Source organism: Nanorana parkeri, unplaced genomic scaffold (genome assembly GCF_000935625.1).
Source record: "Nanorana parkeri isolate BGI_ZX_2015 unplaced genomic scaffold, ASM93562v1 scaffold1576, whole genome shotgun sequence".
In the NCBI taxonomy this organism is placed as follows: domain Eukaryota; kingdom Metazoa; phylum Chordata; class Amphibia; order Anura; family Dicroglossidae; genus Nanorana; species Nanorana parkeri.
Window position 1 is genome coordinate 320,233 of NW_017307844.1, and position 26,826 is coordinate 347,058.

The following is a 26,826-nucleotide window of genomic DNA, read 5'->3' on the forward strand; positions in this document are numbered from 1 at the left end:
GTAAAATAACTTTATAAAAAAAAAAAAAAAAAAAAAAGAAAGAATTCAAATGTTTCCTATTCACTCAATTCACACGCTGGACGTTTTCCTTGGTTACGCAGCAAGTAAAACTGGGAATTGGGATTTGGAGCAGATGTATAGCAAGTAATAACAAGGATGAGACACACTTGGGGGCTGAGTTATAAAACACCTAACCAACATAAAGCTGGCCGAATAATCTTCTCAGAGCATTTACTGCTACTGGATGGCGACAAGGGCGTAGGAACTTCCTATGCTCCTCAGCTCCATCTAATGGCAGTAATGCCCTGTGAACATTGTTTGTCCAGCTTTACGCTGGGCAAATGCTATATAAAAATCAGACAGACTAGACTTCTACCATGCCAGTCCTTTGGGGTGTTTTGGCTTTCCTTTCTTTTTACCACGCTCTGCCTTAAGCTTCTTTCTTTGTCTTGGATTCATCCATACAGGATATTGGCCATGCTGGTCTAAAAGGCTCTTTTTGTTCCGTTTTCCATCGGTGTCCATTTTCATGTTGGAGGCACCTATTGGTGAAATGAAAATATCAGGACTAGAACAAGTGCTGTTAACCAGAGGCATTTTCTCAATTCAGTTATGGACTTATTATTTGGGAAGAACTTTATTACTTACAGCACAAAAGAGGGACATAAAAAAACCGCACATTGTACACATAGAAAATACACTTCTTTCCAGTGTGAACAGTGATAACATTAAAAGTGGTTGTACTAGATACAAAAGTACTAACTTGGCACATCCTGACGAAGCACCAATGTGGGAGGGGCAAAACGTGTAGACGCGGGTTGACGCTGTTTGAACACCAGGCTGGATGACCACAGCACCCTATATGTATGGGTAAAATATTGTAATGGATAACGGACTATTTACATCCGGATACATGGTTAAAGTCTAAAAGCTAACCAGGAGTGACTGCAACAAGAAGACCTTTCTCCCAAAATGGATAAGATGTGATCACATCCGCAAAGATATAACGCCATTCTGAATGAAAACAATTCATGTGAGCAACGACTTCAAAAAACACACGGGAATTCCTGATGCATTTTTTTGCAATCCTATTGTTCAAATATATCACTTCCGAACGATACAGCCTTTTAAAAGACTGAGTTCAAAATGAGAGAAACACTCTCCACTGTCTGAATCTCATATAACCAAAGTGATTGGCAAACAAAAAGCCCCAAGTATGTTTCCTACATAAGTGATACTAATTAACTACCAACAATATGGCTACTAGCTAATTTGCAAATATCTCACGGTGATCCTATTGCATACAAAAAGAAATCCTCCGAATTGGCCTTTTGACGTTAAGGAATGAGGAAACATTTCAAGTGGTGTCTACTGACATAAACGTATATGAACTATACCAGTCTTACTACTTTTCTGAAGTGCCCATTAACCTTCTTGATTTGATATCAATCAGCTGTTTTCCTTAACTGCTATTTATGTTGTTGCATTATACTCATGAATCGGAGTTAGTTCATGACACCATCTATTGCATGGCTACACTGAGTACCGTTACACCATTACATATGAATTCTGATTACTTCTATGTGGAACATCCATCCTATTTATGTATGTCTTGAAGTCTGCAGACTATGTATGTTTTTAACTCATTAGGTATTGGACAGTGGTCTCTATCTACCTTTTTGATAATTTTGATATCTTTGTAAAAATAAAATACATGTAATATATAATTTTGTCTGTCCCGACTCGTTAAGTGACCTCTTGGTTTGGCTAGACCTATGGCCAACCCTCTGTTTTCCGATTGCTCCCATGATGGACTACAATCAAAATTACAAACTAGTAGTCCCATCACTGGAGCAATTTTTAAAAATACGATTAATTGAACTTCGGCTAACTAGTCTATTTTGAAAATCGTTAGTGGCAGCCCTAGCTCCATGCAATTCGGATTTCACTACACAGCACTCAAAAGAAAAGCAGTAAAAAGAAACACCCTGCTGTGATAAAATACATATTAAAAAGAAAAGAAAGAAATAGTTATAATATAGTTGAATAATTCCACCATGCAGGAAAATGAGCGCTGGCCTGTGGCGGGACATGGGGTTTATGCTGCTGCTATGTCCCTCAGTGTCCGAGACAGACCCTCAACAGTAAATCAGGGGGTCCCAGCACTGTGATCACTGTCATAGCCAATGCCATTGATCACAGTGCTGTTACTGCCACTGAGCTGGCTTGCAGCTCATCACACTTTTGTGGAGTTGAACAAGTAGGATCAGTCTGCTACAAAATGTCTCCTCAGAATACCGACAGGGTTATTCACAAAAGGGTGAAGAGTTTGAAGACAGGAGAAGTGAACAATCTAGACCAAAATAACTGATTTGAAAAAAATTCTCCAATTCAGCTCACTTTCCAGTTCAGCTATGTTGTCCTAGATTGTTCACTTCTCTAAACTCGTCACCCTTTTGTGAATAACCCTGCAAGTATCCGAAGCCCCTGTGATTAAAAAAAAAAAAAATTAACCCTTTAGTCCCCTCTAGTTTAAACACACAAAAAAAAGTTTTAAACAGTGTTTAGGTTTTTTTTTTTAATGTTAAAAAAAGAAAAAAATATGTTTAATCAAAAAAGAAAAAAATATAGTGCCAAGGAGAATCTTAAAGTTAGGAGACAAACATATTACATTCTAAATTTGTATTTCACTCCTTTATTTTAGGAGTTATAGGTCACAAAATACAACTGAAATCCCAGACATATGATATACCCTATAAATCAGGCCAAATAAAATAAATTTATTTTGAATTACTTGTTAGCTACATTAATTATGTACACATTATTATTGCCAAACCTGTGAAAATGATTTAAAAAAAAAGAATTTATATGCATTTGTCACATCAAATTTAAGCCCATTTTGTTCTTTAAAAATTGGTATATAATGTGCAGGTGCAATGAATAGGGAAGATGGAAATTATGGTTAAACACATAGCAAAAATGGCATAATTGCTCCGTTCCCCAGCAACTAAACTTTTCTGAAGCGGTGTCACAAAGGGGTTAATGCTGACATCTGTTGTGGTACAAAGGTAAGAAACCGAGAACTAATGATCTTGCCTAGCACAGACTCATCTCAGCCATCAAGGACATGGAATGTTTACCTAAAATTATTGCTGCCTAGCCCATAACATATTCCCACAAATGGACACTCTTGGGCTTTTCACGCAAGATGGATGACATAATTTTATTAAGAACAGCACAACAAACTAAAAACATCCCCCCTTTACAATTCTTGTGGTTCAAAAACAGCATGCTGATGCCAACAGATTGAGAATGACAAGATTTGGGCAACAGAACAAGCAGACCACAAATGGTCAAATGACAGCACATTACAACCTTGGTGGGCAGAAATAAAAGAATGTCAAATAACGAAAAAAAATAAAATACAACAAATAACTGATAATAGAATAGTCTGAATTTATGTTTCATGCTGCTGGCAGATGAACACTTGTTATAAAAAAAAAAAAGTATGTTTGCGGTTCTTGGAAACAAAGTGGCTATGAATAAAGATGCTGTGCAAAAACAGTACTCGGAGGAACTGAAATATTACGTAGTAATCTCTGTACATGAAGTCTGCCAGGAAAACATTCTTTGCACCAAGAGCTACAGCCCCATAATTTTATACTTTGTATTTTCAACAATACATTACAGCAACCCACAAACCCTATATAATCAGTGCTACTCAGACCACCTTCAGCTGAAATACTACAGCAAAGAATCTAACAGAGCACAAGAAGCAATGAAGTCCGTATGTTACATTATAGCAAAGCCAAAAGCCCAGCACAGTACATTTTGGCACCAGAAACAAATGTGAATTACTGTGTAACTACCCATGATTCTGACCTTGAATCTCACCTCAACAATTACCCTTATAGTTCCCGCTAGCGGTAAACGCCAAACCCCTAAAGCCTAAAGCTGAACTCCCGGCAAACAGCAAAAGACACAAATATAAAATACATACAAGGAAGCAGTTTTACCTACAGAAAACTTTTTCATCTACTTTTGAAATTAATTTTCTTGGAGCACCATACGGTACACAAGATCAGTCCTACATGTTGGTTATACTGCCACCTTAAGGTGATTCGACACTGACAAAAAAAAAGCTGCAAGGACAGCCCAGTATAACCCCGCCCAGTCCCAGCAAGCCACAGTTTGTAGCCGGCAATAGGGAGATCATAAGAAACAGGGGAAGGACCCATGTCCAGTACAGGACTCCAAAAAAGGTTTACAGGTTGGTCAAAAATTCCCTCTTAATTGTACAATACAGGACACAGGATCAGTCTTAACCAAGGGACACCTAAAGTCCAACTGAGGAGTAGACAGCACAGTAACCAAAGACTAACAGGCCCATGCAACAATGAGCCAAGAGGGCTTGTCAACTCAACTTGAAGCACCTTACACCTAAACCTTGCAGCACCAAATGCCGGATGCTGAAAAGGCCACGAAGCACTAACAGGTCTGATAGAGTGTGCCTTAACTGGGAAGGGAGGAACCCTCTCCTTCAAGACCATAAGCTGGAATGATGACTTGTCTAAACCACCTAGCAATAGTGAATGGGAGGGCAGGAAGCCCCCTACCGGAACATTCCCAAAGGACAAAGAGGGAATGTGCTTGCCGAAAATAAGCTGCAGCAGAGAGGTGGACTCTCTGTCCACTGTCTGGATGTGGTACATGCTGTGAAACTACCTTTGGATGCTTTGGGGAAGAACATAGAGAGAAAGGCAATGTCCACCACGTCAGAGAGCCTCATGATACTCCCTCGAAGGAGGCCACCATTATATTTATTTTTTATTCTTTATCTTATCTTGTTTTCAAAAGTTTACATAATACGTAAAAAATAGCAGTACAGAAAGGTATTCAAGTTACATTCTGTGTATGATTGTTCCAACAAGGTCAATTCAGTGCCTTAAAAAAAAAACCCACATAATTTAACCATGAAAGCACCAAAGGGAAAAAAAAAAAGAACGTCTTTTAATATGGGTTACTGCCCCGATTCTTTATTGGTAAGGATATTCTCTCTCGATTTGGGAAAGAGATGAGGAAAATGAGGAACATCCGGCGTGGCGCCCCACTGGTAATATGGAAGAGGTATCTATATATTTCAGAAAACACGTGAGTCCAGGGTGCCAACTTACCGTATTTTTCGCTCCATAAGACGCACTTTTTTCCCCCCAAAAGGAGGGGGGAAATGTGCCTGCGTCTTATGGAGCGAATCCCGACGCCCGAGACATGCAGTTTCGGGCGCCGGGCGAGTAGTAGGAGCCACTGCTCGTTCAATACGAGTGATCTAATGAGATCACTCGTATTAAAACCGAGCAGCGGCGACGATCGAGATCACCATAGAGCAGAAGAAGAACGGACTTTCTTCGTCTGCTCTGTGTGATCACTGAGACCGTGGCGCTGTAATTACAGCGCCACCTGTCTCAGCGGTCACTAACTGCAGCTTCTGTCATAGAAGCTGTGTCAGAAGCTACAGTCTGTCGAGTGCTCCATAAGGCGCGCCGGACCTCCCTGCGTCCTATGGTCCGGTGCGTCTTATGGACCGCAAAATACGGTATATGTCGAGATATTAGATCGGTATAAGGGAGGAGGATAAAAAGGGAACTAAGTGGTTTGTTAAAAATTAGCAAAGAGGCGACAGGTCTTCGTGGGGGTGTGGGGGAAGGAGGGAGAGTACAGAGAAGGGGGGAATGGAACTAGATCAAGGCACGGTGTGTTAGTGTCCCCAGTCCTCCTCATGTTTTCGTTTACACTCCAAAGGTAAAGTATTCAGGTGACCTCATGAACTCCGTCCAGGGGAGCCAAGTACTGGAAAATGAGGTATAGTTTTGATTGATTGAGCTCGTGAGATCTTCCATGAGATAGATATCGTGGATGCGGTCTAAGACCTGTCGGATAAGCGGTGGTTCGGGTTTTTTCCAGAGAGCCGGTATACAAGCCCGGGCTGCGTTTACTATGTGTCTGGTAAGTGAGCGAGAATAAACCCGCAAAGAAATGTTGTTATGATGTAAGAGAAAGGAGGCAGGGTCTCGGGGAACTGTGGAATCAGTAAATTTTTGGGTGAGAGCGTGCACCTTATCCCAAAACTGCAGGAGGACTGGGCAGGGCCAAAACATATGGAGCATGCCTGCCAAGGGTTGCTGGCACCTCCAACACAGGTCCGGTAAATCCGGGAACAGTGAGTGGAGGGTTTGAGGCGTGCGGTACCATCTAGTCAGTATTTTGTAGCCCGACTCTTGGTATCTATTGCTAATTGATGAGCAGTAAGAAAGGGACAGCCATTTGGTTGAGGCTTCCGATGGTATTGTGATCCGGATCTCCTCCTCCCATCTCGAGAGGAACCATAGCGGGGATGGGTCCTGTACCGAAGGGACCGTGCCTGTGAGTGAAAGGACAAAAGTATGTCCTGGGGAAAAAATACCCCAGACAGGGCCGGAAACTCTAAGCAATGAGTTGCATCCAAATCCCCCTGTTGAAGGGAGGCAATGAATGACCTGGCAGATTCCATGTAAAATGTTTGAACCTGTGGGAATCTGTTAAGAATCTTTAGATCCAGATTTAGATTTTTTTTGCAGACAAAAGCAAACTTGAGGGCATGAAGCAGGCAGGAGACAGGTAAACTTACTTTAAGGTAGTAGCATAACCCATTGTTTGAGACTGATCCTGTATCGTACGATTTTTGTATTTCTGTCCTGAGACTTACACAGCTCTGCTAAACACCTAAGCCTTGTCTGATTTTTCTCTACTAAAGTAACACTTTCAGATCTTGTCCCTCCCCAGCCTTTGACAACAAGAAGAAAAGCAACAAGCCAATAAGCTTCATTTCTTTGTGGATTCTCTCTCTTCTATCAGCAAGTTCCTTGATATAACATAAGCACAGTATCACAGCTGAATGAGTCCTTGTGTTGCTTCTTTCTCTTCTAGTCTAAATTCTGCTGCATAGGGTATGCATGACAACTGCCAAAGTAGGCTGCTATGTGCCAGCTTAGAGTATACACCCCACACACATGCAAAGTGCATGGTGATTAAAAGGAGGTGAGTGATTTCCACTCATTCTCATAGTTAGAGCCAACCTGTGACAAAGAAGCCGTCACAGGTCGGCTATATCGATCGTGAAGTGAGCAGAAACATACAGCGATCTGCTCACTTCCCGATCGTCTCCCTGCAGTGACCGGTGACTGTTGGTCACCGCTCCCCGCGCCTCCAGAATTGATTGGAGAAACGGATGTGGGAGTGGGCGGCCACAGCTGGCTCTGCCTCTAGACAGGCAGAGCCGGCTGTCACTTACGCAGCTGGGTGGATCCAGACAGTATTGTCGGGGTCCATCCTGAATGCGGCGCTCTCACTAAATAGCAGGCAATAGCCTGTTATATACTGAGCTTTAGGTCATGGGAGGAGGTTAGTATATGTCCTCCTGTGACCCTAAAGAGAACTATGGGGAAAAACACTTACCCCCATAGTTCTATTTTAAAGTAAAATGGTGCAGTGTTATGTTAAATGATCCATACCATTCCACTCTCTGTGGCATTTTATACATTTTGTACATAAAAAGTTCCTGACCATTGTGCGCCACTCTATACATTATATGCTCCTCAGCTCCTAACCACTCTACTGTACCCTATGCACCATGCTATACGTTACATGTTCCCAACTACTAAACTGCACCATGTGAACCATGTTATACGTCACATGCTTTTAACCAATCTACTGCACCATATTGTTACATTATCCTGACCACTGCACTCTGTGTGGCATGCTATACGTTACATGCTCTTAACCACTGCACTCACTATAGACAGTAGAAGGGATTTTTTTACTGAAGATATGGGTAAACAACGCGATTTAACAGCCTTTGAACGTGGGATGATTGTTGGCGCTCGGAGACATGGTAGTTGATTTACTAACCTTATAAACACACCACGAATGTGTATACACCTCTGCAGTGTGTTCCCTCCCAGCATGATCTATGGGTGGAATCTAAACACCTTTGTAATGTGTACACACCCAGCAGGTGTGTTGTGCAAAGCCCTGAAGGAATTCCAAGGTGATGTTGTGTAAATTAGCTCTATGTTGTGTTGCTTGCGTTGATGAATGCAGGAATGTAAATGCATGAGCTAACCATTTTTGTCTAAACTGTGAAGCAGCATTATATATGCATCATGTGCATGATTTTTCCATATATGGCATTAGTGGAAATATGCTTTTAGAGACTTTTTGGTTGATAAATACGTTTTGCTGTGTGAAAAATCACACACACCTGGTGTGTGTGTGTGTTTAGGTTAGTAAATCACCCCCATGGAGCGAGTATCAGCAAAACAGCAGAATTCGTTAAATGTTCAAGAGCAGCTGTTGTTAAAGTGTTTAAAGACTGGACTGTCAGCCGAAAATCTGGGTCTGAACGTGCGGCTTGTGGCCGTCAGCGATTAGTCAATGTTAGGGCAGAACGGAGAGTGGCAAGACTGGTACCAGATAACAGAAGGGCAACAGTGCATCAAATGACTGCAGATCTTAATCAGGGATCCTCTCAAATGATCTCTGAACGCACTGTTCGCCGTACACTGCATCGTATGGGATATGGAAGCCAAAGGCCTGTTCAAACACCTTTTGCTGTCTGCAGTTAACTATGATCAAGTGGAAGGTAACTATGATCAAGTTCATCCTATCATGTTGATGGCGTATCCCAATGGAGATGGCTTCTTCCAACAAGACAATGGGCCATGCCACGGTGCTCGTATTGTGCAGGAGTGGTTTGAAGAACATGAGGGAGACTTTACCTTGCTTAGGTGGCCCCCACAATCACCAGATCTCAATCCAATTGAGCATTTGTGGGACGAAGTTGAAAGAGCCATCAGGCAGCTGGTTCCACAAACATCAAATCTCACAGAACTTGACAGTGCTATTCATCAGGCATGGTGTCAGATTCCTTGCATTACCTTTCAACATCTCGTGGAGTCAATGCCAACAAGAATCGCCGCAGTATTGAAGGCAAAGGTGGCCCGACGAAGTACTGATGGGGTGGTCATAATAATCTGGCCACTCAGTGTATATCTATGAATGACGCAAGCGGCAGCTGGCCACAATTCAGGATGGCCGAGCGGTGTTCCGATCGGAGCCGCTGTCATCCTGTCAGTTTTTGGATGACAGCGGCTCTGTAGAGTGGCCGAGCGGGGGGATTGTTAAATATTATTGATATTTAACGATCCCTCTGTTTACAGCAAACACCGGAGTGATCGTCTGATTTACATCACAGCCTGTTCATTCAAGAATTTATGAATGGGGACTAGCACTCACTACAGAGGCTCCTCCCCATTCAGAAACTAATATTTTTACTATCATTAGTTTGTGAATGAATGAGAAGCCTCTGTACTGAGTGCTTCCCATTCATTGAGTGCTGGGGCTGCAGAAAAAGAAATTGAGGACTCCATGTCCTCAATTTCTTTTTCTATTTCAAAAGGGTACAAGTCAACAGTAAAAAAAAAATTAGAAAATGTAAAAAAAAAAATAATTACAGTTTCGCGTACCGTAATTTTTTTACCTTTTTGCAAAAAGGCGCAATTTCAAATTTGCAAATATTTGTTATTTATTAACTCAATACAGTTTTATTAATTGAATTGTATATTTTTATTGGTTTAATATTAATTTGAGAAACATTTGCGCAATTATCGCAGGGCCTACAAATTTAGTATCACCATCTATTTATTCTACCGGGCCTGCGCTTTCAGAAAATATATGGTTTGGGGGATCTTTTACAAACACTAGCAACGCAGCAGGTGAAAATCAAATCAATAGGAAAAATTGCCGGCATCTGGAGCCTCTCATCTCTGCCTGGAGCCGCTCAAGGAAGGGATCTGTGACTCCATGGATCCCCGCTGCTATCCCCAGCTTGTAGGGGCTGTGGCAACGGGGTGGGGCGGAGGAGCAAGCGTCGGCTGATGGGGAGAAGCCACAAGTTTCAGGATGGCTGAGTGGTGAGAACGGAGCCGCTGTCATCATGTCAGTTTCCAGATGACAGCGGCTCTGTGCGTGGCCGAGCGGAGGATCGATAAGTATCATTGATATTTACCGATCCTCTGTGCAGCACAAACACCGGAGTGATCGTGTGATCACTCCAGTGTTTGTAAATAACTGGGGACACATAGGGGGTTATTCACAAAGCTGCCGAAGGCAGCCGTGTGAATAACCAACCCGAAGTGAAGTGAGCCGAACGCCATTCGGCTATTCACTTCAGGCTTGTACAGCTGATTTCAGCCGGACACCGACTGAAATCAGCCGTACAACGGCTTGCTGCGGCTGGGTTCGGGTCGGCCGAAGTGCAGAAGGAGTTTGACTCAGCTAATCCAACATCTGGATCGGCTTAGCCGAACCTCCGGCAGGCTACTCGTTGCTGTTCGGCCTATTCTCATAGGGCCCAAACAGCAGTGAGTGAATAGCCGAATGCCGGAGAGCGCCCTTCGGCTCAGTTATTCTATTCTGCTCGGTACCTCTGTGGTACCGAGCAGAATAGAAAAAGTAGAGAAAAATGAGAAAATGATTGGGCGGAGCTAGCAGTGACAGCTAGCTCCGCCAAACTTTTTCTATTGCACGGGACCAGTTGTCATTAAAATGAGAGCTTGTCGGAACCGGCGGTCATATCAAAGCCGGCTCCGACAAGCTCTCATGACAGTCCAGGGCGCCTGGTTACTAGGTAACCAGGAGATGCTGAACTGTCATTGCACACTGAGAACCCGGCGGAGCCGCTGGGATATAATGGCGGTTCCGCCAGGTTCTCAGTGTGTAATGGCAGTCCAGCATCCCCTGGTTACTAGGTAACCAGGAGATGCTGAACTGTCATTACACACTGAGAACCCGGCGGAGCCGCCGTGATATCACAGCGGCTCTGCCGGGTTCTCAGTGTAATGACACATCAGCGTCCGTGGTTAGCTGCTAACCAGGGGATGCTGATCTGTCTCTGCATGCAAGTGGCCAGAGCCAACCATGAGATGACGGCCGGCTCCGCCAAGCTGTCAGTAGCAGGTTGTCGGCGGGCCGTTCCAGCTTCGGCTTTCACCTTGGCTCAGTCGAGCTGAAGCATATGCCTTCGGCTCGACTGAGCCGCTCGGCCAACTTCGGGAGCTGTACGGGCTCAAGTGAATAGCCCGTACAGCAAGTATTTTTATCGGTTTAATATTAATTTGAGAAACATTTGCTCAATTATGCAGGGCCTATAAATTTAGTATCACCATCCATTTATTCTACCGGGCCTGCGCTTTCAGAAAATATATGGTTTGGGGGGTCTTTTACAAACGCTAGCAACCCAGCAGTTGAAAATCAAGTCAATAAGAAAAAATTGCAAAAATGGCGTGGCCAGCTGATTTGAAAAATGTTCCGGAGGGCTTGGCAGCGAAAGGGTAAACACTAACAGCTGCTCTTGAACATTTAACGAATTCTGCTGTTTTGCTGATACTTGCTCCATGGCACGAGCGCCAACAATCATCCCACGTTCAAAGGCTGTTAAATCGCGTTGTTCTTCAGCGCAAAATTATAGCTAATTATAGTTAACTTGCCTACAAATGTCAGGTGGTCATAATAATCTGGCCACTCAGCGTATATGTCCTTTTCTCTTATCTTTTGTTTGCATCTTCTGGCCCCAACTGATAATTTCTAAAGTTTTTGTGCTCCCAAACCTACTCTCCTTCAAGCATCTAACTGTATTCAACCTGGTGTCCGCACTTAATTCTCAAGACTGGAAGGCAGTGCTAAAAACAGAATGTTATCAATAGGAGAAGTATGTTTAACAGCTTGGGCAGGGATTTCCTTTTTAGTTACATTACAAGTGCACCATTATTGCCTAGCAGCAAACAAATTGATGAGGTTATCCAAAAAGAGACAGATCTTCTTCAGGTCAAACAATGCTTATAATAAATGAAAGTCTACTACCTTCCATTGCATCGGCTTCCGTTTTATTTTCATTCTCCAACTGTTTAGAAGTCACAACAGTTGCTATTTCTTTCACATCCTCCATCAACACGTCTGTCTTTGCTTTGGCCAAAATATTTTTTAAGTGGGCAAGTTCCTTTGGGGCATTTTTCTTCCTCTTCTCTGCCCTCATTTTCCTTTTCCATTTACTTCTTATACTTTTAGCCATTTTGTCTTCTGAAAAGGTTACAAAAACTGCAGAATTAGTATGCAAATGATCACTATAATCTCATGGAAGTCATGTCAACAACTACCTGTGTGGTCCGTTTAATGTGAACCAGACTTGGCATAACACATTTCTAAGTTAAACAACAATGTTAAAAGTGCAGGCACTTTGTTAGGAATTACAGGCTAACACACGCACTTGAGTCTCTATGGAGCCCCTGAATCCTAGGCTGTACACAAGGCCTTGACTTCTGGCCAAGTTGAAATTAAACCCTGCCCCCTCCTACTACCAAGTCTTTGGCCCTTTTGACTAAGGCCCTTGTCAATCAACTGTCAAATGACAGACCCTCAGAGGGCAGTGCAGGCTTTTTGACAGTTGCATGAAGACACCATGGCTTAGTTGCTGGAAGGGGAGGATTAGAAGTTGAAGGCCCCTGTAAAACCTTGGTTTAGGATCCAAGTGATCTACTTGGATTGATTTAAAGCTTAACCCAGTTACAATCAGGCAACAACCCTTAGAGAAAGTGGTCAGCAGTGGCAGCCAATATATTTTTCTCCAGGCAGGGATCTTTAGAGCACATGTGTCAAACTCAAGGCCCAGGAGCTGACTCCGGCCCACCAGGCCATTTCCTAGACTTCTATTTTCAGATCTAGGTATTAAGTTATTACTAAAACCAGTGATAATCGAATGCAGAGGCAATTATGATAAAGATTAGATACATTTATATAGTCTTACAGGCCCTTTGAGGGCAACCATAATGTTGATGCGGCCCACGATTAAATTGAGTTTGACACCCCTGCTTTAGAGAGTCTCTGTCACTGGGGAAACTGCTACAGGTATAAAGTGCAGACACCTAGAGATGCCTGCAAATGCCACTAGCTGCAGCCAAAAGCCTCCTGTCTCAGCCAAGGCGGTTCTGATAGGCAAAGGTCTGCCTGCACTTTATACCTCAAGCAGTTTTTCCCCCATGGCAGTCTCTTTAATAATGGGAAGGCCTAAAGTCACCAATGCGACCTCAACAGGATCCACAAAGGGTAAACGTGTATCAGCAAAGTTGGATTTCAATGAGCAACAGACCATGATAGTCCACCAAGTGCCTAGTTAACAGTATTTTTATGTTAAAGGCATCAGGGCCAGGCAGAAGAGATGGCTATCTTGGGCACTTTAGCAGGTGGGGGGCACAATATGGGCAAGACTTGTAATCTATACCACTAAGGTAGTTCACAGCTCATGAAAGAGGGTGTACTTTGGCCTTTTTGCCTTGGGTGCTGATGGACCCTGTTCTAACACTGCAAGCATGTATGTCTGTGCTGTATTTTGTACAAATAAATATGGCTTGAAGAACAATGTATTCAGGTGTGACTGATCTGTACCAACTTAAAAGTCCTGAATAATAACACACACCACAAAGTGCCTATTTTATCAGCGTTTCTGAATCTTGTTACAAGGCACCCAAGCACCACTACCATTTCCTATCTAATGAAGCTGCTTCAATGGAGAACTGACCAAGTTGATGGCATTTGGTTGAGCTTAGCCCGAAGTCAGGCTCTATTTACAAAGAAAGACTACATAGAAGGGCACAGACGATGGCTAATACATTTAACAGGCATCTTGAGGTGCCTATGGCTTCAATAACAAACTCTAAAAAAAAAAAAAAAAGCTTCAAAAGAAGAAACTTGAGGGCCCAAAAATACCGGCAGCGAAACTCATACAAATGAAAAGTCTGGCATATTTCACCCACTAGGGAGCCACAAGTTCTGCATACAGCCTCCCATAGAAGTCAATAGTTGTATGTGGCTGTATACGGGTATATGCGTGACTTGCCTAATACCCATGTACAGTGGCTGATTTTAATGGGCTGCTGTACACAGCACCTGTGGCTCCTGGGCGGGAAATACACCCAAATATTACATGTTTTCGAGTTTAGATATGCTTTTAATACTTACCTCTCCAGCTAATGGCGAGTCCTCACTTTGGTCACTTTAAGAGCACAGCCTCCTGCATCTGACCCTTCAGCCACGTTGGGTTCCTTGTCCCACCCCCATGCCCAGTAGTTCGATCTGTTGGCCTCTTTGTCTTTAATATGTCCTTCGGTGACATGGGGGTGGTGAGAGCAACCACAGCAGCAAAAGAAGACAAGGAAATCGACACTCTTGGAAGTGTCAGATTCCTAAGCTTCTTCAGCTAGAGATTTTGATTTTTCTTGACCACAGCAAAGATTGGTGGTGTGGGCAGCAGGAGAGGGGATATTTAATGCCTTCTTTGCAGAGGGCAAGTCAGAGACCCGTAACAGACTAAACAAGAGTCCCACAGAAGACGCTTTTATTGCTAATACATGTACCAACCCTTAGGCAGAACATAAGTTATGTGTGGCAGGATAAAGTCACTATGGGCCATGTCACGCTGGCAATTAAAAAAATGAATAATTGCTGCAAATCACCAATATTTAGGCCCGCTCAAAACTCTTATCCACTCCCTCCTCTTGACCCAATCAATGTCAGCAGTTGCAGCAGGGGTGTTCCCAGCTGCAGTTCGTTTTGAGCAGGCTGGGGGAAAACTGGGCTTACACCAAACCCAGCCTCATCACTATTAGCTATAAATTGCCGTTCAGAACACTTTGCTGCAGCGAACATTAACGTAATGATATAGCAAAAGTTTGACCTATAGCTGTGAAAAATAAGTTCTTAGTAACAAACTGCCAGTGACTACAGTGTTAGCTACAAGTCACAGTTAATCACAGCATTAGCATACCTCTCAAATTTCAGGGATGAGAAAGAGGGACAACCTTGAGCAAAAGGATGTAGGCAGACAACATACCCCTGTTATGCCTCCAGTTATGTGCACCATGAAGAATAGGCAAACAAAAGGTTGCCTAAACCCAAAAATACTTTTACATCACTACTAGGGCTGCAACAACTAATCGACATAATCGATTACAATCGATTATTGAAAAATACTTTTCCTTTTTACTGGCTTTTTAAAATTACAATTCAATCATAAAAAGGTCTATGTGAAAGTTTTAATGACGTATATACCACTTTGGGTAGACTGTATGTAAACCCCGCCAAAGACCTTGTCTTATTTTCTCCCTTTTAGTCTGTTTACTATACCATTAAAAGCATTTTGTTATATCTGGTCTAAAAGTGCAAAAAATACCTGTTGAAAAATCCAGTGAGCTTGTAACTTCCTGTATGCGATGCCTGTGCTGTACTATTACGAGTGAGCAAGGTCATTAGCTGTGCATAGTTAATTATTTGTACTACAGAAAACCTCACTACGTTATGTAAATGAGACAGGGAGGTGCTTTGCAGTCCAAATGGTAAGGAAGCAGCCTAGGGTGACAACACTGCTGCTAAGCGAGTAAGCGTTGTCACCTTTGGACAGGAAGTGCATTACTAGCAGGATAACCAGGTGAAAGGGGAAACAGATTAACTAAATGCAGCCACCACCACCATCGGATGACTAGTAGGATGTCAGTCTTATAAAGGTCAGGTCTATACATTAGTCCAAAACCAATGACAACTGATAAGGAAAGAGGGACAAATGGATTTGGTTGGGACTATGCAGTAACAATTTTAGCAGCACCAGTGTGACACGGCCTTTACCCGAAAGGACCAACCAGTCCTTCTCACTGCCATGAGAAATTGTGCACCTGTAACCTCCTAATAAAAACTCCAATGTATGGTCACTGTGATCAGCCCCAGGATGAAACACGACAACCCCGTATAGCAGCCAAGCTCAGTAACTCACCCGTCCACTTCCTCAGCACATGTGCCCAGGTTGTACAGAGCACCACCCCGGAAGTGACGCACAGAAACCTCTGCTGGGAACACTAGAGAGTATCAACGATGGTGTGTCTGCAGTGACCGTTCGTGATTGCGTCCGTTATATCATTGTTGAATAGTACATTCAACGTGTGCTAACAACAGCAGAAACTAGACAAAAATAAAGGCGTCAGATTGATTTTAATGAAGGTCTTCCAGTAACTGAAAGTGTCGGTCTTCGGGAAAATGGCGGCTATACCGCGACGTGGTCAGGTTACGCAATGCCGCTAGTGCCTCCATGACGATCTCGTTTCCAATTGGCTGCCATTTTTTTCCGTACAGTTTACAGCCTGTTTTGGCTGGGTAGGCAGGTATTTTGTCACGGAAGACATTTGTTATCATGGCGTCTGCTGATCTCTATCCCATGTCTTCTATCGTAGATGACTTCAACTATGGATCCAATGTCGCCTCGGCCAGTATTCAGATCCGTATGGGTGAGCCTTTCTCTGTTTGTTCTATGCAGTGTCCATCTGTGACAGGTATCACGTATTGCAAAAGGATTACGGTACTTAGGCCTGTTATGAATTCTGTCCTAGGCTTTGTAGATTAGACCTTGGATTTTATTTTTTTTGCTGTACTGTAATGGTGTCCACACACTTGTAAAATATTATACAGTACTTAAAGCCTATCTCTGGCCAAACAAAAAAACGGGGCATACCAAAAGGAATGACAGAATGGAATGCCCATAGACTTTGACAGGGAAAGAGAAAGCCCATAGACTTTAATTCAACCAAACGGAATGCCCATAGAGTATAATGAGAAGCAAAGTAAAGGATAATTTGTACGCAAATCTGAAAAAGATATCAAGTTATCCTTTACCGCAGGTCTTCCCCGTGTATACCGTAGTAACATCATTTTACAATTGAAATTACTTTGGGTTTGTCTATGGAATGACACCAAGAATGCCTATAGAGTATAATGGGAAGAAAGATGGGCCTTTTCAATCAACATAATTTGACACATCAAATAAATCTTTAGCAGGCATACAGTACCATTTTTCAACATTGAGATTCCGTGGGTTTTTTATTACCGTATTTTGTGCACCTGACCATAGGACACAGGGAGGGTAGGGTTCTGTGACAGCTGCAGTTAGTGATAGCTGAGACAGGTGGCGCTGTGATTACAGCGCCACGGTCTCAGTGATCACACAGAGCAGACGAAGAACGGACGTATGCTGATGGGCTGATGGACGTATGCTGATGGGCTGATGGACGTATGCTGATGGGTGAATCTCAAATCCCATTGAGATTCTGTGGGATTTGTATTCATTTTCTATGGAATGACAAGGGTCAATGACACCAAGAATGCCCATAGAGTATAATGGAAAGAAAGATGGGCCTTGGAGTCTGTTACAAATAGCATCAAAGTTCCCAGCGTATTACCTATGTCACCAGTGCTCATCAGCGGCCCTTAGACCGCCAAAGCAAAGGGTAGAAGAGGCTGCAGGGATCGGTCTAGCAGCCTAGAGAGAGCCAGCAGGAGCGGGGATCAGGTAAGTAAATGTGCTTCACTCCATCCCCTAGGCAGAAAGAAGCACTTAACCCTTGCAGTGTGGCAGTAGCCCCACTAAAGGGTAGCTTTTTGGTTTGCCTAGAGTTAGGCTTTATAATGTATATACAGTATAGCCAACATTTTTAGGTTTTGGTTAGAAGAGGAAAAGCATAAATCCCTTGTTGGTTAAATTTTTTGCTGTGTCCTGTTGGGGAGATTTCCTTTCCTGGAGATGGGTTGTGCGATTTACACAGCAAACATTCAGCTATCAATAAGGATTAACAGTACACACATAAGGGGGAATTTATCAAACCCGGAGCAAACAAAATCTGGAGCAACCAATCAGCATCCCTCTTCAGTTTGCTCAGGTAAGATTTGAAAGTAAGAGAAAGAAACTGATTGGTTGCAGTGCAAATCTGCTCCAGTTTTGATAACCCCCGCCCAATTGTTTTCAAAGAGGATTCACCCATCAGCATACAACATACTAGACAGGTTCCAAAATCAAATAAGATCTGCCCACCAGCTAACCACATTACACACAGTGTGAATCTTCTTTACAAATAATAGCCTAATGCTGCAAATTACAGATGGACATAGGTCCAGGAAACATATGCTGATCGAATCACACAGTGAATTCTTTATAAATAGACAGACAGCAATACAAACCTGACCGTGTTTCAAACCATTTCCTGCCATTTCTGACCTGTTCTTCCTTTATTACTTGTTTATACATTAAAGGCATCGCTAGGCAACTAATATTATTTTACACAGCAATGACAACCTCATATTTCTGTCAACTAAGGTTGTTACCTTTTATTAGAAAACATCCTTATGTTAATGTTTCCTATCAAAAACATTGACAACAAGTCCAATTTTAACCCATCAGGCTGGTGAAATACTGACCATGGTTCCTATTAATAAGATGGAATGGGGTAATGTGAGAATGAGATGGAAATCCTTTTGTTGAATCACATTAAATTGTAATGTGTGTAATAAGTTTCTAATTATAGAGTTAGATTACAGTAAAGTTACATCAAATATTGACAAAACATTAGAAATGATCAAATCATTTGGTAGATCTTGTATACAATAATCCTCTCTCTTTTGTTTTTAATTTGACCGTTTTTGAAATTCTGATGAAGCAGAAAAAATAGGGTGTGTGTGGGGTAGTATACCGACCTCAATAATCTCAGACCAATCTCCTTACTCCCATTCACCTCCAAACTCCTAGAACGCCTCATCTACAGCCACCTAAGTCGCCACCTCGCTGATCACAACCTTCTTGGCCCCTTACAATCTGGCTTTCACCCCCTACACTCCACTGAAACCGCCCTCCTAAAACTCACTAATGACCTACTCACTGCTAAAAGCAAAGGCCATTATTCCCTACTCTTGCTATTAGATCTTTCTGCTGCTTTTGACACTGTTGACCACCTGCTCCTCCTAAAAAAACTCCAGTCACTTGGGCTACAGACGCCCGATGGCTTGAATGTAAAGTTCCCGGCCGGCCGTGTAATTACAACGCCTGGCCGGGAAGCTGCTCGTCGGGCTCTGCCGTCCGCTCGTCTGTGACGAGAGTGGATTTTTCAAGCCCTGTGTGTGTGTGTGTATATATATACATACATACATACATACATACATACATACATACATACATACATACACATTAGGGATGTCCCGATACCCGGCATTTTCATGCGTACTCGTGAAAGTGCCCAAATTCTAAAGGCCACTACCAGCCCTTAAATTTTTACACCAGATCGGCTGCCTGAGGACCTTAGGCAGCCTGCTGGGGTCCTCAGGCAGCTGTCTTTGGCAGTGCCTGTCTGCCCCAATCTCCTCCTCGTTTCTGATGCTGGCATAGCTAAGTACAGCCCCGGAGCCAACACAGGGCCAGCATCCACCTGTTCTGGCTGACACCCACACGCAACCCTGGTGAGACCCGCATGCAGCCCTGTATAATTGCTGTTAAATCATGGATTGATGGGATGGGTAGTCCTCTATTGCTGGTTGCCATTCTCCATTGAATAATCTTTGTTTGAGTTACAGTTCTTCACAATTATAAAGAAACTGCCCTAAAATAATTAGTTTGTATTGTTTTAGAAAAAATGCCACGTCCCTTTTAAGAAAAAGTATCGGTAATTGGTATCGGCAGTACCTGAGGGAAAGTACTTGGTCTTGAAAAAATGCTACAAGGACATCCCTAAAATATAGTTGTGTGTGTGTACAGTACGAGCACACACAAACACACACACATATTATATGGCAGCTAAATGTCCATAGAGTAATTCCAGGTTGAACGTCCAATTTAAGTCCTACATGCACATCTTCTGTTATGTTGAACATGCTCAGTGAGTTAGGGGAAAGGTGGGGTAGCACTGTATATCAGCATTTAATTAATTCATTAAAATTTATGTAACAGTTTTAGGAAATATTCCTGTAGGGGGGAGGTCACTGTTATAAATTGGATGTTAGCGTCTTTGTTACTGGTGCTGTTATCCAACACTTACCAAAATATTTTATTATTTTCATTAGATTTTCTTCGAAAGGTCTATAGCATTTTGTCTGTACAAATTCTTCTGACCACTGTGACAGCTGCAGTATTCCTCTATTTTGACTCCATCAAGACATTTGTTCATGAAAGGTAGGAAAGTGTCTTTGTCTACATGAATGTGAATTGCATAGCTGCAAGTGTGTCAAAATTACTACTGTAGATGACAAAGTTAAAGATTGCCTTTACCGTGGTTCGAATACACAGCTGTCTTAAGCACTTTATCATGTGTTGCTATGCCGTTAAAAGAACCTGATCTGTGGAAGCTGTGCCCAGTATAGGTAAGCAGAGGGCAAAGTACAAGTCATCTATATTACTACTAAATTGCTAGCAGTAGATATATATCCAAAAAAACGGAGGCTTTAATGATACTTTAAGAAGAAGAGTGTCAAGATCGCACTTTTTTGCAATATTTTATATGATGATTTCGTTCTATTGCTGTATATTTCTGCATGAACTCATTCTATTGCTGTATATTTCTGCATGAACTCATTTATTTATTGAATCCCCTTCCTAAAGTAATAACATTAGCTCACAAAGCAGCAATACTGATTTATTTATTTATTGATGTATTTATTTGTGTAAGAGATAACAAGTTAAACCCAGTTTAAGCATTTTCTTTTGTTTCTTTTCTTTTTATTGCTAGCCCTGCTTTACTTTTACTTTGTGCCATTGGGTCACTGGGTTCAATTATCGCCCTGACCATCTACAGACATAAACATCCAGTGAACCTGTACCTGTTGTTTGGATTTGTAAGTTTTTATCTCATTTTAAATATGTCTGTAGTGGAAGATGAACGTTAATATGAATTTGGGAGTCAGAGTTTTTGGTTTTTTTAATCAGATTTTTTTAAAATTGTTTTTTCAAAATACAAAGAAAAAAAAAAAAGGAAAGCAAAAGTGAAAAGGAGGTGTACATTTGCAGAACAATCGCCACTTGTCAAACAGTACAAAAGTATTATGTATACTTTATACCTCTCGCAACTCATAGCTGCTGGTGTATGCCCTAGCAGTACAAACATACAGAGTAGACCCCAGAATATGGTACATATACAGACTGTTCCCTCAGGCGCCACCTGTCCAAGGTAAGAAAGCCAGTTAGACCACATAGAAGCAAATTTTTTCATGTTACCTCTCTGCTGAAAAGTGATACGTTCATAGTCAATCATTCTATCCAATTCACTAAGCCACAGTTCCAGTGTGGGGGGAGAAGTGGAGACCCACTTACGCACCACCAGCCTTGACGCAGTGAATAGTGCTCGTTTAATGGCCATAGTCGTACAGGAGGTTAAATCCGGTACATCAATAATGCCCAGGATGCAAACAAGTGGAAAATTAGGTAGTGAGGATTCAAAAACGGGGTTAATGATGTCCAAGACCTCGTCCCAGTCCCTTACTAGCTTAGGGCATCTCCATAGTAAATGAATTAAAGAACCTCGGGGAGAGTTGCACTTCAGGCAAATAAGGTCAGCCCTGTACCCAATACGAAACAGACATTCAGGTCTACGATATATTCTGTGGATAATGCACAATTGCGTCAACCTATGAGTGGGTGACAGCGAGACTTGTTCAACCCCTTGGAGTGGGAGTCAGAGTTTTTAAATGAGAACAACAAATCTATTTGAGCGACATGTGTGAGATAAATGTGTAAAAACATAATGAGCTGTATAACCTCAAATGTTAGGGTTCATATGTGGCTTATATATTGTATATAAGTAATAGCATTCAGTGGCAGGTTGTGTAATACTAATGACTACTAAAATGTCAAGGTTAAACCAGAAAATCCTACTAATGGGTGCCTGATCCTGATGCAATTTAGGTTAACAAACATCTTAAAATGTTCTGATGACTGATGAGAATTATGCTTCATGGTTTCAGTTTCAGGATATTCACTGATAATTCAAAGTGTCTGTATTTACAAAAAAAAAAAAAGTTCTAACAGTTTAAACATTTACCAATCTTCAGAAACTGTTTGGAAACGTGTGAATTTAATAACTGTTTAATCTCTATTTCACAGACTGTATTAGAAGCTGTTACTGTTGGAATTGCAGGTAACTATTATCCTGTCTAGCTTATGAACTATGCCTGTGTGATTTTTGTTTTTTTTATATACGCACTGTATCTTCATGTTTTGCTTTTTGGATTTGTACTCTAATTTCTATACTTGTATGTAAAAAGTGAAAAGGAGGTGTACATTTGCAGAACAATCGCCACTTGTCAAACAGTACAAAAGTATTATGTATACTTTATACCTCTCGCAACTCATAGCTGCTGGTGTATGCCCTAGCAGTACAAACATACAGAGTAGACCCCAGAATATGGTACATATACAGACTGTTCCCTCAGGCGCCACCTGTCCAAGGTAAGAAAGCCAGTTAGACCACATAGAAGCAAATTTTTTCATGTTACCTCTCTGCTGAAAAGTGATACGTTCATAGTCAATCATTCTATCCAATTCACTAAGCCACAGTTCCAGTGTGGGGGGAGAAGTGGAGACCCACTTACGCACCACCAGCCTTGACGCAGTGAATAGTGCTCGTTTAATGGCCATAGTCGTACAGGAGGTTAAATCCGGTACATCAATAATGCCCAGGATGCAAACAAGTGGAAAATTAGGTAGTGAGGATTCAAAAACGGGGTTAATGATGTCCAAGACCTCGTCCCAGTCCCTTACTAGCTTAGGGCATCTCCATAGTAAATGAATTAAAGAACCTCGGGGAGAGTTGCACTTCAGGCAAATAAGGTCAGCCCTGTACCCAATACGAAACAGACATTCAGGTCTACGATATATTCTGTGGATAATGCACAATTGCGTCAACCTATGAGTGGGTGACAGCGAGACTTGTTCAACCCCTTGGAGTGGGAGTCAGAGTTTTTAAATGAGAACAACAAATCTATTTGAGCGACATGTGTGAGATAAATGTGTAAAAACATAATGAGCTGTATAACCTCAAATGTTAGGGTTCATATGTGGCTTATATATTGTATATAAGTAATAGCATTCAGTGGCAGGTTGTGTAATACTAATGACTACTAAAATGTCAAGGTTAAACCAGAAAATCCTACTAATGGGTGCCTGATCCTGATGCAATTTAGGTTAACAAACATCTTAAAATGTTCTGATGACTGATGAGAATTATGCTTCATGGTTTCAGTTTCAGGATATTCACTGATAATTCAAAGTGTCTGTATTTACAAAAAAAAAAAAAGTTCTAACAGTTTAAACATTTACCAATCTTCAGAAACTGTTTGGAAACGTGTGAATTTAATAACTGTTTAATCTCTATTTCACAGACTGTATTAGAAGCTGTTACTGTTGGAATTGCAGGTAACTATTATCCTGTCTAGCTTATGAACTATGCCTGTGTGATTTTTGTTTTTTTTATATACGCACTGTATCTTCATGTTTTGCTTTTTGGATTTGTACTCTAATTTCTATACTTGTATGTATTTTCAGTGACCTTCTATGAAGTGGCTGTGGTTCTACAGGCATTTATATTGACCAGTGCTGTGTTCCTTGGCCTTACTGTTTACACATTCCAGAGCAGGAGAGACTTCAACAAGTTTGGGGCTGGGTATGTTTGTCTGCAGACACTTTAGTTGTTTGTATACACTGTTAATTATGCTTCTAAAACAGAACATGTAAAGCTGGTTTTATGAGTTTTATGAGTTTTATGTCTTTTTTGTTTATCCAATTTAGTAAATCTTATACTAGCCATAAACACTACAATATCAGTAATATTACTGAATATTTAACGGCATGTGCACTTTACTAGTTATGTTATTACATTAGCTTTACCAAAACCAGCTCCTATCGACCACTAAACTGGCCACATATGTTACAATCTGATTGTGTTATCTGCTTTATATTTACCAAAAACTATGCAGTGTGAGATCCCACCTAAATGGATATACATAGATGCTGGTAAATCTAAGGAGCTTGTAATGTACAGGTATGTAGCCAGCATAACACTACAGGGTAGAAAAAGGTAGGAAGGTAGTCGATAATAGCAGGAGGTAGTAGCAGTAGTTCCTTCACATGCCTCCAATATTATACCATGGTAGTGCATTAGTACAAAGCTGCTGGGCTTTATGGGATTGGACAATGTTATGCTTTTTGCTGCTATGCTGCACATATACTGTATATGTACAGTAACTGTATACCTAGTATTGATTAGAACAAAAAAAAAAAGTGGCTTGGATAAACTGCATAATGTCTTTAACGTTACACAACAGGTTCAGTGGAATGTGACTAACCACTACTAGCTATTCCATGGCCTGGATATATAGGAACCTTCACAGACATACTAACTGTATTTTTTACTTTTGTAGGCTCTTTGCTGGATTATGGATTTTGATCCTTGCGGGATTTCTTAGGGTAAGCTTCACTTTTCGTTTTTTTTGTAAGAAAAGGAAAGAAGGGGACACTGACCATTGCTGCTGGTGTTTAGGGGTAAAAAATAAGCAGATTTTCAACCTGCCACGTCAATGTTACAACCCACAGTGGGTGGTTGAGGATCTCCTCACAGACACCAGATTGTGAGGATCAGGTGACTGCCTTCTCATGTTTGGTGGTTCTTTTTAAGTATCCGGTGCTTTTATTGCTCCTTCCTGGGCTAGGATATATCACTAGTATGTCTAAAAGTGCTGTTAGTATAAGCTGATGTGCACCTTTCCTGAAATAAGGGCCATAATAGCTAACAGTATTGTATTCTGATAACTTCAGTATATACTATATATTAGTAGTGCTCAGTAGTTGCCGCAAGCGTTAACATGGACACTGAGAGTTTTTACGGGATTTGTAAACCATCTGAATAAAGCTATATTAAAGCCAAGAACAAAAGGTAAGCAGCTTACAAGTTCTTAGATGTGGTGACTGCATTCATTTTTGTTTTTCATGCTAAGAACACTTTCAGCAAGTACAGAAAATGTATGTTGATCTTACCAGAAATACAGTGTCTTTGTCACTTCCTTTGAAATGAACTGGATGGATGAAACAATATTTTCTTATTTGTTTAAACTACTAGCCCCATCACCTTTTTTCATAGAGATCTAGAATGGCAGACATGTTTGAAGTGCAGCCTGGGTGGCAACCATGGCTCCCTCTATAGATGCAATGGAGGAGTGAACAGGAAATGTGCCTATTTGTAGGATCACCAGGTCAAAATAAAGAAAAAGAGGCCAGCACATCTAGGGACTAGTATGCTGCAGTATATTCAGTTATGATTTTTGGGGTTAGATGTGCTTCAACCTCCTTGGCGGTATTCCCGAGTGTGGCTCGGGGTTAATTTTCAGTACCATAAGCGGTAGCCCCGAGCCACACTCGGGAATACACAACGCATCTCTTACCTTGTCCCTCGAGCCACACTGTGTACTCCGGCCGATGCCGGCATCCGTCTTCCCGGGTTCCGTCCCTTGCGAGCGTCCGCAAAGGAAAAAGAAAAAATCATACCGCCAGGGAGGTTAAGATGACCCTTGTATGTGCCCCCGACAATGTTATAGTTTGTTCCAACTCCTGTCAATGTCCACTGAAAATGTGAAGATTATAAAAGGCATGTGAAACAGAAAAATAATATATACTGAATGCTATTGTTAAATGTATTAACTGCATAGAGTTATCAAAACGGAGTATTTTTTGCTATTAGTGGTTTCCGTTGGGTATTTATTTTTTATTTTGTGGTTTGAAGCCGTGTTGGAACGATTTCTCCCCACTTCTTGTAGGGAGGGAGACAAGGAAAATATTCATTGGACACACAAACCAAAAAGCCAACATGAGTCATAGCCTTCCTATAAAATACTAAAACAAGAAAGGTGTCTTTATTGCAGACTGTGTCCCTATTTTTCCCCGACTTCCTGTCCTGGTAACAATGTTGTTACCAAGACAAAAAAGTCAGGGAAATTTTTCCCAGTGGAGCCCTATAGAGCAGTAAACTTTTCTAGTTATCACTGTTTCCTAAATGTATCTTTCAGCGTAAGAATTGTTTTAGTGTTTAATTCTTTTGTGGTCATTGTAATACTCGCTCTTTGTATTTCTTTTTGCAGTTTTTCTTTTATAGCGAGACTATGGAGATAGTGATGGCTGCTGGTGGAGCTTTGCTATTCTGTGGATTCATCATCTATGATACTCATTTGCTGATGCACAAACTGTCCCCAGAGGAGTACGTTCTCGCTTCCATCAACCTCTATCTTGATATCATCAATCTCTTCCTTCACCTTTTACGCTTACTAGAGGCCATAAACAGAAAATAACCTACAAAAGTCAATTCAATTAATGCAGTTTTAATGATTCCATTTATGTTTAGACAAACATGCTGTTTTATCAGTATTCATACTTTGGAGATTTATTGCAGGCTTTATTTAGAGATTTCCGGATAAAACAGACCAGGTGGCGCAATAGCAGTGAACAGAAGAGTTAAATATATCATCTTTAAAAAAAATCAAAATGCATTCAGTCTGCATAGTTTCAGTTTATACCTCCTAGGCAGTTTTGCACTTTTCCTATTGCAGCTGTACTGCAATATAAATTTATTCATGCTGGTTTCGGAGAATATATTATATCACAACAATTTTCTGCTATTGTTTATTTCTTTAGTGAAAATATCAATATATTTTTCAGGACATTCGATGTGGGAAATTTGCATAACACACTGTATTAACCTCTTGCCGTCCGCCCGTAGTAAAAAAACGGACGGACGGCACTGCTGCATTTGCGGGTTGTGTCTCCAGACGGCAATTTTTTTCTGCTCGCGCGCGCCCCCTAGCGGGCACGCACGGGCAGAAAAGACCCGACCATGGCACACA

General features: G+C 41.6%; 2 protein-coding genes across 3 annotated transcripts; one reads left to right on the forward strand and one right to left on the reverse strand.

Moving 5' to 3' along the window:
• Nucleotides 1-341: 341 nt before the first annotated feature.
• Nucleotides 342-15,946, reverse strand: LLPH (LLP homolog, long-term synaptic facilitation). The gene is made up of 3 exons (XM_018570685.1): nt 15,918-15,946; nt 11,956-12,172; nt 342-542 (listed from the first exon to the last, which is right to left on the reverse strand). The coding sequence occupies exons 2-3, from the start codon at nt 12,161-12,163 to the stop codon at nt 373-375; spliced, it is 378 nt and encodes a 125-aa protein (XP_018426187.1). The 5' UTR covers nt 12,164-12,172; nt 15,918-15,946; the 3' UTR covers nt 342-372.
• Nucleotides 15,947-16,314: 368 nt separating this feature from the next.
• On the forward strand, nt 16,315-26,331 carry TMBIM4 (transmembrane BAX inhibitor motif containing 4). Of its 2 annotated transcripts, none has more exons than XM_018570683.1 (7): nt 16,315-16,418; nt 20,011-20,119; nt 20,673-20,778; nt 22,043-22,076; nt 23,483-23,600; nt 24,358-24,403; nt 26,068-26,331. In XM_018570683.1, the coding sequence occupies exons 1-7, from the start codon at nt 16,325-16,327 to the stop codon at nt 26,272-26,274; spliced, it is 714 nt and encodes a 237-aa protein (XP_018426185.1). In that variant the 5' UTR covers nt 16,315-16,324; the 3' UTR covers nt 26,275-26,331. The 2 variants fall into 2 exon arrangements, with proteins under 2 accessions (XP_018426185.1, XP_018426186.1); XM_018570684.1 differs by lacking the exon at nt 22,043-22,076 and adding an exon at nt 23,320-23,353.
• The last annotated feature ends 495 nt before the right edge of the window (nt 26,332-26,826 follow it).

Coding starts and splice junctions, on each gene's coding strand:
- LLPH (XM_018570685.1), bottom strand. CDS start 12,163: ATGGCTAAAAGTATAAGAAGTAAATGGAAAAGGAAAATGAGGGCAGAG. Junction 543..11,955: donor GGAAGCCGATGCAATGGAAG/GTAGTAGACTTT, acceptor TTTCACCAATAG/GTGCCTCCAACATGAAAATG.
- TMBIM4 (XM_018570683.1), top strand. CDS start 16,325: ATGGCGTCTGCTGATCTCTATCCCATGTCTTCTATCGTAGATGACTTC. Junction 20,779..22,042: donor TGTACCTGTTGTTTGGATTT/GTAAGTTTTTAT, acceptor TCTATTTCACAG/ACTGTATTAGAAGCTGTTAC. Junction 23,601..24,357: donor TTCAACAAGTTTGGGGCTGG/GTATGTTTGTCT, acceptor TTACTTTTGTAG/GCTCTTTGCTGGATTATGGA.